This window comes from Argentina anserina, chromosome 3 (genome assembly GCF_933775445.1).
Source record: "Argentina anserina chromosome 3, drPotAnse1.1, whole genome shotgun sequence".
Classification (NCBI taxonomy): domain Eukaryota; kingdom Viridiplantae; phylum Streptophyta; class Magnoliopsida; order Rosales; family Rosaceae; genus Argentina; species Argentina anserina.
In genome coordinates this window covers 5,172,343-5,184,718 of record NC_065874.1, presented here as the reverse complement: position 1 = coordinate 5,184,718, position 12,376 = coordinate 5,172,343, and the positions used below count along the sequence as shown (strand labels likewise).

At 36.6% G+C, this 12,376-nt stretch overlaps 2 protein-coding genes across 2 annotated transcripts; both read right to left on the bottom strand.

Annotated features, from left to right (window-relative positions):
- Positions 1–50: 50 nt before the first annotated feature.
- Positions 51–3,945, bottom strand: LOC126786881 (putative F-box/LRR-repeat protein 23). Its single transcript, XM_050512846.1, has 3 exons — positions 3,900–3,945; positions 3,448–3,472; positions 51–624 (listed from the first exon to the last, which is right to left on the bottom strand). Exons 1-3 carry the CDS (start codon positions 3,943–3,945, stop codon positions 51–53), a joined length of 645 nt encoding a protein of 214 aa, XP_050368803.1.
- Positions 3,946–5,427: 1,482 nt separating this feature from the next.
- Positions 5,428–8,813, bottom strand: LOC126786658 (receptor-like protein EIX2). The gene has a single exon (XM_050512548.1). The coding sequence runs from the start codon at positions 8,787–8,789 to the stop codon at positions 5,658–5,660; it is 3,132 nt and encodes a 1,043-aa protein (XP_050368505.1). The 5' UTR covers positions 8,790–8,813; the 3' UTR covers positions 5,428–5,657.
- Between the last annotated feature and the right edge of the window lie 3,563 nt (positions 8,814–12,376).

Here is a 12,376-nt window from a genome sequence, read left to right as displayed (position 1 = left end):
ATTCCACATGAAACTTGACAATCTTCAAGACCATACGAAGAGCCGCTCAATCAGTCCCACTCCCAGAATGCCCAGTGTTTAGGTGACGGGGGACTAATCGGTCTGGGAGATTGCCAATCTGTAGAAGGCATTAATCCATAATCAGCAATTGAATCTGTGGGAAGCAATACTTTTCTAATTTTTTCTTTGCATCTTCTTCCCAAATCTCCCTCCAGATTAAGATTAAAACAATAGCGAAGATCAAGAGACTCGAGATGAGGACAACTATCAAGAATTGCCATTAATCCAACATTGGTCAGCTGATTCCCAAAAAGCTGCAGGTGGTGTAACCCATGCATCGTTTCTGCTATAGCTAGTGCATCGTCATCTTTACTCCACGGCTCATCATCGTCTATAATCTCTTCAAAAAAGTCGTCCGAATATTTGTGCCATTTTTCATTCAATTTGAATGACTTCAAAAGTGGGCAAGAGCGTCCAAGCACTTTCACAGGTTTATGTGACAGATTTTTGCATAATGAGATGTCAAGTTCCTCTAAAAGCGAAAGTTTTGATGCAACTTCAATCAGACCCTCATCAGATAGGTGATAAGAACTTACAAGTCTTAGGCGTTTGATTCCACTTGACCTACAAAAGTTGAATCGGAATATTATGACATGATGATTATTGTACGTGTCTTTAACATTGAGTTTTGTTAAAACATATTTGTCTTCGGACGTGTTTTATGTCTTCGGACGTGTTTTATGTCTTCGGATGACATTATGTCTTCGGACGTGTTTTGTGTCTTCGGACGAGTTTTTGTCTTCGAACGTGTTTATGTCTTCGGACGTGTTTGGCATGTCGGAACCTAGCCTTTGGCCGGACGAAAGTTACGATTCAGTTAGAGCTCTAGTCTATCTGCCGGGGTACTGCATATGAGGTAACAGATGGGTTATCGGCTTATGAGTACCCATATATTTTTGATATTGGATGACATATGGTTGTCCAATGTAGGCGGCGTACTACATGAGGGGTAACAGAGGGGTACCAGCGCTCATGAGTACCCGTATTATAAATGCATTTGGGTAAACAGAGGGGTTGCCCAATTCTCATGAGTCATGAGTACATATATTTTCACATTATTAGACAACCAGATGGGCCGTCTAATGAGTCATGAGTGCATTTATATTTGTTGATTTGTGGATTTTTCGTATATATTGATATGCGAAATATATTGATGTTTTACTCATACGAGCTGCAAAGCTTACCGGGTTTGTGTTTACAATCCCGGTGCACCTATTCGGTGGTGTAGGGGATAACTCCACATGTGTGGATTAGCGGAAATCGACGGACCGCTCAGAGGACTTGAAATTATTTATTTCCATCTTGTGGTGAGGATTTGTGTGGATTTGTATGAGAATTTGTGAGGATTATTACATTTCCATTTGATGTAATGTTGAATTATAAAATTGGTTTGTAATAATTGGTTTGACTGAGTTGTATTGTGAACTCAGTAATGATCCACTGTGACCTTAAAACGATTTTGATTTATTGAGATTGTTTTAGAGTTTTTTATGACTTCGAAATTCGAGTTTCATACTCGAAATTTTGGGGTCGTGACACTAAAATTAGACAGAAACATAAACTTGATGTACCAATGCGATAGTTTCCAAATGTTAAGTACTGACAGTTAGAATGGGAAATAGTTGGGGTAATATTTGTTGAAATCTTCTATTATAACCACTAGATTTACATTGAAAATAGTTGAGCATAATGTGCGTACTCACTATGTGAATACTACTTTGATTCATAGTGAACACCACGACCAAAAAAAAATACCAGCTCAATTATAACTACTAGATTTACATCGAAAATAGTTGAGCATAATGTTTGTTACTCACTGTGTGAATACTAGTTTGATTCAAAGTGAACACCACGATCAAGAAAAGAAAGCGTTACTACCCTTACATGTAAACCTAACGGTGAAAATAGCAACTCAAAATAGAAAAAATTTCCGCCTAGTCTCTAGATTTACATCAAAAATATTCGAGCATATTACTTACTATGTGGACACCACTTTGAGTCCAATTATTCTAATGGCGGCAATTCAATTTATTTCTAATTTCAGCTACTAAATATAGGGACTTCTAAATTTATATCAAAATAATTGAGCATAAAGCTGTTTGTGTTCTTAAAATATAACAAAATCATTGGTCTATCGGATTCATTTGATGATTCTTTTGGTACAAATCGCTTGAACAATGAATCCATTCAAACACTCTACCTAGAAGCTTTATTCTCAAGTAAGTTACACCGAAAGGAAAAGTGGGGTTACGGGGTATGCGAATTAACCAACGCCTGGCGAAAACGGGTAGTGATTCAAACATTTTAACTCTGAACAACACATTAGGGCAACTCCAACGGTGGAGTTCTATTTGAGGGTGCTATTCTCATTTTAGCACCCCTTCTTGCACTGTTCATAAGTGTTATAATTCTCATCTCCAACTATTATTGTTATTTTAGGTGCTATATCTATTATACTTTAATTAAAATATAATATAAATGTAGTGTTTAACAATGTTATATTACAAATATGTTAATTTAATTTATACGGTATAAGGTAAAAAATTTCATTTTTAATTTATCATAATATTTCAAAATGTTCTTATAATTTTAATATGTATATTTTTAAATTAGATATATTTTTCATATTGCGTCATATTTATGACTAAAAACTATATGATTTAGAAGATATTTTAATGTGTTTTGTGGCGTGTGCTTTGACATGAAAATTAAATAAATTTAATTTTTGTGTGAATTTATTAAGTGATAAAATAGTGCTTGTCATACTAAAAGCATTAATTTGTATTTCATAAATAAAAACATAAATGATATCAAGCAACTAAACCAACAACAACCAAATTGAAATGAAATTGAGATAACCTAATACATGATTTTATGAATAATTAAATCCATTGTGTAAATATCAACCATTTGATTAATTTTTTCCAACGGTTATTAAATGAGGCTGAGATGTGGTTTTGTGGTCCCACCTGTTTAATTGGTCTGTCACCAACATAAACTCTCTCATCAGTCTCATGTACGTCTTTTCACGTCAAAGCAAAAGTTGCGCGCGTTTTCTTCTCCTCTTAAATTAGCGCGTCATTATATTTCATGTCTCTGGCCCAACTCAACTATTGTAGTCTCAGCTCATTGTTCCAGTCTTGGTCTTGAATTTTACTTGAGAATAGCACTGAGAATAACTCCGGGTCTTATAATTATAAGACCATCACTCCCTCATTTAAATTATTGGAGATGAAAAGTTCTATAATAAGACCAAAACCCAATTATAACTCCACCGTTGGAGTTGCCCTTAAGTCTGAAAAATGAACCAAAGACCAAAGTCACCAAAGTTGGATTGATAGTGCCCTCTGCTAGTAAAAGCAGGAATAATAATGTATCACAAAGCACCTGCATAAAAATGTATCACAAGCACCTGCACATAAGCAGGTGCATAAAGAAAATAAATAAAAAGTCTTGAAAGAGCTAAAAAAGCGTAACCTTGCTTGATGAAAATAGAAACTCCCCATGTCTGATAAAAGCCATACTGCACAGGGTCTTAAGTGATATGCTTCCCGAGGAAAGTCCCTAAACTTCCCAAAACATGCAATGAGATCACTATAACTACTGACGCCTCATGTGGAGAAATTCAAAGTCACTTGAATGCTAGAGGCTTTTTGTTCTTGAACTTCAGCATGCTAAAAAAAGGGCATATCATCACTTAAATAGTCTGGTAATCATCAGAATCAGAAAAAAAAATCTTCCAGATCCATTCTGCGTCCTTGCTGAGTCCAAAATATTCCATATCTTCCTCATCAAGTCCAAGAAGGTATTCTAGTGGAGATTTGGTGAAATCATCATACCAATCACTATCATCTGAGCAGAATCAACCATAAGCACCATAGCCATATCGTCAAAATCCTTATGAACACAAGAGAGTGTATTGAGCGCACCGCTAGAGTACGGGCACCGACGGAAACTAACAGCGCGTGTGTAACACCCGCCGTTTGCTCATGATTAAGGGAGCAAACCATGCACATGTTTGCTTTCTCTATCCTTATCCTCTATGTTCCTCCTCTCTCAAATTATCAGATCAAAACTCAATAAACTCAAAGAACGAAATTGATATGTTATAATCAAAGAGAAACTCAATTCAAGAATCAAACCCGAAAAATCAGCACTAACTCTGAATTTCAGTTCAGATATAGTCATATAAATCAGTTTAGATAGTATGGAAGGTATTGTCGTATTGATTCTATGGAATCCAATAAGCATGAGTAGAGGAGATCGGGGAGCAAAAACTCATTCTTTCGGAATAAAAATATGAACGAGCAAATCTTTAGGAATTGAAATGCGCAAGGGTGTGCAGCGTTGCATACAATGCGGCTCTCATCCTTGAAAGAGATTATCTCTTCCGGCGTCGACAAAGATATTCCAAGAAATCAAAGTAGAGAACACAATATCAAACCTTTTGCCAAAGTAAACTGGGTTCTTCCCTCTCTGGTTTTACTATTCTTTGTTTTCCTCCTCACTCGCCTAGCCGACGGGACTTCAACCGAACCACTAGCACCTAATTTAACAAGCTTGTCCGCGTGTCTGATTAAAGTCATTAAACGGTTGAGATTTGCCGGCGTGTGAAGACGTTGGTGTATATTATCTGTTTCCATGAACACTAGGAAATCCACACATCTCAGCTATATTAAACTTGCTTGGAGATCCATAACCACGAACAGTGAAACGAAAGTCATAGTCAACAAAGGGATCACGAGGAAGCTGCAATTTTTTAATTTGCTCTGAACATCTTTTTTCCAAAGGACCTTTCAGATTAAGATTATAACAATGGCGCAAGTCGAGTGACTCAAGATGAGGACAACCATCAAGAATTGCCTAAGCCCTCATTAGTCAATTCTCAAGATTAAAAAGTTTGCTAATCCAACGGCAGTTGAACATATTATTCGTGGTCACTAACTGACCAAGTGAACGAGACTCTTACGATGAGTGTGTAAAAAACTGGTTTTATAGTGAGGTTGATTGGGCCGTGGATATGGGCCGAGGTTGGCAAGGAATATGATCATAGTGGATTTGATTCATTTGATATGGTTTAGGTTTTATCTTCATTATTTTTTGGCGGGTAATTAGGTGATGTTTATCGTATTGCTCCAGTAAATCCTGGAATTTCCTTTGAGAAAGATAATTGACAGAAATTGCAACCAATGAAACTCTTAACCATTCATTTTTGTGGTAATTTATAGAAGAGAATTTACATAATGAATTTGCTGAATTTGTGAGTTGGCATGGTGATTGTGGTGAGTACCGCATTATTCGGGATTGTAATTAGGTGCATTACCGAAGAAAAACTTGATGCAAGCTTATTCAAAAAACACCAGTCTCAGATCAAAACGTCCAATCCAGTAATTTTTTCCAGTATTATTTACAAAAGAGTGAGCAATCGATGAAACCTGTAGCAAATATCATTAGGCTGATCATATTACACATGCAAGTACACAACAACTTGAGGAACGTACATCAGAAAACAAAGGGGTTTATTTCTAATTTTCTCGAAAACAAATCAAAATTCGAAACACTAAACACAACTCCAAAGAGAAAAATAACCAATAATCTCATTGTTGTCTTTCTTGTTTGGTCATTCTTTGTAGACAAGCCATCCATTTCAGTGTGATTACCACAACGAGCCTATCTTTCATTTTGTCAACAAGCTTGAAATATGCATGTCTCCATGACCTCTTCAGCACTAAACTGCCGAAAACAGCCCAAAATCCCAGAATGAACCCCATCGCAGCGATCACGTAGAACCATATCTTTTCAGACCCACCTTCTTCGTCTTCATCTTCTTCGACTTCTGGATTCCCATTAGGGGATGTTGAGCACTGAGTTGGCAATGGAGCGCCACAAAGTCCCAAGTTTCCTTCAAATAGTGATGGATCATTGAAGGTGTGGAATTGATTAGTAGATGGGATTGGCCCAGACAAGTCATTATATGACAAGTTCATCTTGCTCAGCGAAGTCATATAGGTCATGCTTGTAGGAATTGAACCGTGAATATGGTTACAAGAGAGGTCGAGAGTTTGCAGCTGCTTCAAGCTTCCCATATCCTTTGGTATCTTTCCTGTCAAAATATTCCGAGATAAGTTCAAGCTGCCCAAGGTGGAGAGGCTTCTCATCTCTTCTGGTATTTCTCCGGATAGGTTATTGCCTGAGAGATCAATGGTGTTTACAAGGGGTAGAATAGTAGTGTACTCATATTCGACGCCTTTCGGGTCCAGATCAATATGCCATGGCTCCATGTCCGGTGTGTCTTCAAGAGAGGGAAATGGCTGGGGCATGCCACCTGAATTCGTCAACTGTGTCAAATTACCAAGACATCTAGGGATAGAGCCTGATAATTTATTATGGGAAAGGTCTAGAGCATGAAGACGAGAGAGAGCGCACAGTTGGTGAGGAATGCTTCCGGTGAACTTGTTCTCTCCGAGAAGTAAAAGATGCAAGGATTGTAGGTCTTGTCCAATCCATTGTGGTATGACTCCAGAGAATTTGTTCCCTCCAAGATCGAGTGTATATAAGTTTTGACAGTTTTGCAAGGACGATCCAAGATCCCCAGAAAGATTGTTGTTACTTAATCTCAACCAGAAAAGTGAAGGTTGCTGAGAGCACAAGTTTGGCGGGAATTGACCAGATAGATTGTTATTGGAAAAATCTATAGTCTCAACTCCTGAACCATTCCAATTCTTAGGAATACTTCCGGATAAGTAGTTCCTTGAGAGATCAATAGAAGTCAAACTCTTCAGTTTAGTGAGTGAACGGGGAATGCTACCACTTAGACTATTCCTAGACAGATCTAGGCTAATTAGTTTTAACATCTCCTGGCCAATGTTGGACGGAATTGTTCCTGAAAATCTATTGCCTCCTAACTTCAGGTATGTTACATTTGGCCAAAGTGGAACGGAGCCCTCTAAGTAGTTGTTTTTCAAATTAACATAGGCCTCAAAATGTTTCAAGTTAGGAAGCTTTCCTCTTAATTGGTTATTGGAGAGATCCAACCAACTCATGTGTGGGGAGTTCCTCCAAAACCACTCAGGTATTGTATCGGAAATTCCTACATTTGAAAGAACTATATAAGCAATGAACTGGCTTCGAAGCCATGCTGGAAATGTAGGACTTACAAATTGGCAATCCTGGATAGTGATGAAAGATGTATTGAAGGATGGAATCCATTCCTGACTGACGTTGAAAACCAGAGACTTTGATGATAATTTAAGGTCGGCCAGTCTTGTGAGGTTCTCAAAATGACTTTCACTTATGGTGCCCTCCCAATGATTAGACAAGAGATTCAGGGTAGTTAATTTTGTAAGTTGTCCAATACTGGTTGGAATGCTACCATTGATCATGTTGGAGGAAAGGTCAAGGCTATTCAAGTGTGACAGATTTCCTACTGACATAGGAAGTGGACCGGAAAGTTTGTTTTTTGAGAGTTTCAAAGTTTCCAACTGGACCAGATTTCCTATTGATGCTGGGAGTGGACCAGAGATTGTGTTTTGTGAAAGGTCTAGGGTCCTCAACTGTAATAGATTTCCTATTGATATTGGAAGTGAACCGGAGATTGAGTTTTCTGAAAGGTCCAAAGAATCTAAATGGAAAATATTTCCTATTGATGTCGGAAGTGGACCGGAAAGTTTGTTTTTTGAGAGGTCCATAATTTCCAACTGGACAAGGTTTCCTATCGATGCTGGGAGTGAACCAGAGATAGAGTTTTCTGAAAGGTGCAAGGACTGCAAATGTAACAGATTTCCAATTGATGTTGGAAATGGACCAGAGAGTGAGTTTCGCTGCAGTTCTAGAGTTTCCAAGTCCTTAAGCAACGAAACATCCGGAATGGAGCCAGTAAATCCAGTACTAGAAAAATCTACAGTCACAAGGGTACTAATATTAAATAGCCATTGAGGTAATGAAGATTGAAATTCGTTGGATGAGAGATCAATGACCAAAAGTGACGTCAAATTTAGATGAGGTAGAGACTGGGGGAGGCTGCCATGAAGTTCACAAAAAGAAAAGTGCAACTCTAATAGTGAAGGAAGCGTATTAATAGCATGAACCCAATGATCTGTGGCCTGGCTAAGGTTCAACATTTCTAAACCCAGAAATCGCAAAGAAGAGAGGCCAGAGAGCCACCTTAAATCTGAAACCCACATATCTGAATATGTAGTCGACAGATCAAGATAGATCAGTTCTGATAGATTTCCAAGATGAGGAGGTACCATTCCCACAAAACCCGAGTGGGAGAGATCAAGGTACCTCAACTTCTTGAGTGAACCTATGAAACTTGGGATGGGAATACCTCGGATAGTGCGGCCACTCAGGTTCAAGTACTCCAAGTGTGTAAGATTAACTAAAGAAGGAGATAACTCACCACCTAAGCATGCTGACATGGGAGCACCAGTTGCTGCATTATCACTTTCTTCACCACAGACGTTGCTAAGGTCAAGCTCGATAACATGGCCTGTTTGGTTGCTGCAGCGGACGCGCGTCCAGTTGCAGCAGTCTTCCCCTTTCCAAGAAGAAAGTCGGGGTACACGATCATCAAGACTTTGTTTGAATTCAACAAGTGCTTTCCTATCCTCTTCAAAGCAAGCCAAATCTGATGAGTTGGCCAAACTGACTGTTAAGAGAACATATTCAGTTAACAAAATAAGGAAAACAGGTAAAAGAGGTCGAAAGCTGGTTTTGTTGCTAGCCATAGTCCCTCGAGAAAAGGGAGCAGATATTGAAATAAGTTTGCTGTTTCTAGTGAACTTGATCTGCCATATTTATAAAAAAAAATCAGGATAGACTTCTTTTTTTTTTGGACAAGATCAGGATAGACTTACCATCAAAGTCTTTGATGTTAACTTTCTGTGAAGGATGCACTAGGAATATTACAAGAAACAGTTGAGACTGGGTCAAAAGAAACCAGTGTTAGATATCAATGTCTCTATTCTGAACAGAATAACCTTCACCACATTTTAGAAGATTATAGGTAATTAGGTATAAACCAAGAGTCCAAGACGCGGGCTTTACTTCTCAACTCTGCAAGTCGTTCAAAGATTCCCTTTCAAATTCATATCTCTTCTGACAAGTTGATTTTAATCTCTTTCTTAGTCAGTTCCTGGTTAGCAATAAATATATGCATATAGATACATTGTATTCACTATGAATCCAGGGGCGGACCCAAGTGTATTGGTGAGTGGACTCAAGTCCACCCCTTTCTCACGGCAAAAAAAATTCCTAATGTTAAATATATAAAAACCCTCTAAACTATTACACATAACCTAATAGAAGACTTCTAAAACCAATCGGTCAATACTAATTAAAGACTAAAGACTAAGCACACTTTCTTCTCTAATATTGATCGCAACCACTGAGTCACACATGACCTTTGATAAAGAAGTCATACAGGAGTTTGACGTTTAATCAAACCGTATAATTAAATTTAGCAGTTTATTCTCTTTGATTGCATTTTAGGGGTAAAACTATTAGCAAATAACTCAAAAGTAACAGACAACAATTTAGTTTACAAATAACTCACTACTTAATTTGATAGAGCAAATAAGCACTAAAATTTACAAATAATGACCAAATGATGACAAGTTGTCACATGTCATAAATATTTTACTTTTTTACCCCTCTTTGACCCTTAGTGTTCTGCTACCATCAATGAAGAGGTTATCTGCTACTGTCGATTATAAAAACTAACATGTTACTGTCGACTTGGAAGACACCTGCTACTGTCGACTTGGAAGGTACATGTTACTGTCAACTATAAATGTAATTGTTACAGTCGACTTGGAAGGCACATGCTACTGTCGACTGAGAAACTAACTGCTATTGTGGTTTTTGGTGAGTAAAATTTGAAAATTCAAAATTTCTCAAAACATATGCAATATGGTACTTAAATGAAAGCCCATGACATAAGGAACAACTTTATATATTGGCTCACGTCCAAATTGTCGGTGGTTTAGCCGGAAAACTTAGGAGAGACATTTGTTAAATATAGGAGTGACATTTTGTAATTTTCAGGAAAATAAAGGTATTTTGGATATTTTTACATTACTTAATTCATCAGTTTTGTTATACTTATTCTTTGGGCTTGGACTTATATCCTAATTTGTATAAGAAATATGAAAAATGAGTTTTTAGTTAATTCAAATGTGGTCTAGTACTAAAAAACTAAAAAATGAGGAGAGATAAATTTGTTAAATATAGGAGTGACATTTGGTAATTTTCACGAAAATAAGGGTATTTTGGATATTTTTACATTAATTAATTAATCAGTTTTGTTCTACTTATTCTTTAGGCTTGGACTTATATCATAATTTGTATAAGAAATATGAAAAGTTAGTTTTTAGTTAATTGAAATGTGGTCTAGTACTAATAAGTAATTTGCCCTAAAACTATATCCTCCCATTTTCAGTGTATCTCTCCTTTCAAGTTAATGAATTTCCTTCCAATTTTTTTTTGTCTATTGACAAATTCAAGTCCACCCTATATATAAATCCTAGTTCCGCCACTATATGAATCGTCGAAGAAAGGATGTTCTATTTGTCTGTCTAATTACTTCCGAGGGTTCCCTTTTTGTTAGGGAGGTTCTATTTTCCAACTCCCTAAATACTGTTTGTACTTTCATAAATTTTTTATTTGACTTTTTCAACTCATTCAAAAGACAAGTGATGCAAAATAAATAGAGAATAAATTAATTTCTTTCTTGTCTCAGTCAGTACGACGTCTTATCTTCTTTTTTCCACAACCTCTTGTCTTCTCGTATTTTTTTTTTTTTTTTGAAATTACTTCTCTTCTCCTCTTCTTCTTTTCTATGACCGCAGGTTCTTTAGCCCTACAATAGCATTCTAGTGGAGAGTCAACCAGTAGCGGATCTAGGATTGAAATGTCACTATGGCTAACTTTATGCGAAGCGTAAAATTACTTTTATTTGCGCGAAGTGCAAAAAAAAATTCTCCTTATATTAGATATGTCGATATTTGTCATCAAAATGAAGCAATTTCAAATTAATCTCTACACATCTCTGTTTTATCTTTCATTATGTATCTATCTCGCCTGATGTTAATTAATAAACTTCACTACTTTGATTCTAATTTCCAAATAGGCAAATAAAATACTCAATCTCTGATCATAGTCACCAGCCATTCTGTAGCAGACAGTACATACTAACACTCAATTTCGATTCTAAATTTCCAATCATTCTATATCAATACTTTAACCAACAAACCCATATACCCAAAATCCCAAATCATTACAAATCAAATCAATCATTCCATAAGCTGAAATTTGATTCAATTTTGAAAGATATTAGAGGAAAAGAGCTAAACCTGTGGACTGGTCCAGAGCTTCAGTGGCGTGCGCGGGGAAGTGGAAAACGGCGACAGGCAATGACGAGTGGTGAGTGGTGATATGTAGGCTTGAACGAGAACTCAAAAAGATGATTAGAAGAAGAGACTAAAGAGCAGATCAGCAGAAGCAGACGAGAACATCTTCAGAGATTGAAAGAAGAAGACGCAAAAGTGTGAATAACAGAGAGAGACCCGTGCTGATGTATTAATTTTTTTTTAATATAGGGTTTGGTTTTTTTTTTCTGGGCTTCATTTTCACCTGGGCTAGATCCGCCCCTGGAGTCAACTCTAGTGTATGATTTGGTTATGGAAGATCAAAATCAAGATGACGATGTTGAATATATTGAGTATAATTGGGTCTGATTAGAAACAGAAAACATGGAAGATTATACAAATAAATTCATGTCAAGTTGGGTAATTATTAAATCAAATTAGGATGACAATGGGCAGGGTAGGGTCAGGGGTTCGAAATACCATACTCATATCCAATTTCAATTACGTCTACATACTTGCCATAATCTCCGTTAGAAAGTAATGGGTATTCCCCGTCCTCATACATGCTTGGAATCTGTTTCTCATACCCGCTCAAATACCCGTTAATGATATTTTGTTATATTATATAAAAATTTATATGAAGTATAGAAAAATCTAAAAATCTAAAATGAAAACTAAATATCATGATGAAATTAGTTTCTTTTTTTACATTAATCCAACGTACTTAAACCAATACAAGTCTAGTTTAAAATAAAATAATAACTATAAAAAAAGTTTTTATTTACATAAATATTAACTAATTAATAAATATTAAAACATATATAATATATATTTTATTCTTATTGGGTGGAGATGGAGATCAAAATAACATCCCCGCCCGTTACCCGATTCTATATTTCGAATATAAGGGATCCCCAAACCCGCTCCCCGTTTTTACCCATTACACA

Bases quoted from the DNA above. Each gene is read 5' to 3' on its own strand.
- LOC126786881 (XM_050512846.1), bottom strand. From the start codon at position 3,945: ATGGCTATGGTGCTTATGGTTGATTCTGCTCAGATGATAGTGATTG. The intron at 3,473-3,899 runs GTATGATGATTT...GCTTATGTGCAG, and splicing joins TGCTCAGATGATAGTGATTG to GTGCTTGTGATACATTTTTA. The intron at 625-3,447 runs GTGCTTTGTGAT...CAACTTTTGTAG, and splicing joins TGTGATACATTTTTATGCAG to GTCAAGTGGAATCAAACGCC.
- LOC126786658 (XM_050512548.1), bottom strand. From the start codon at position 8,789: ATGGCTAGCAACAAAACCAGCTTTCGACCTCTTTTACCTGTTTTCCTT.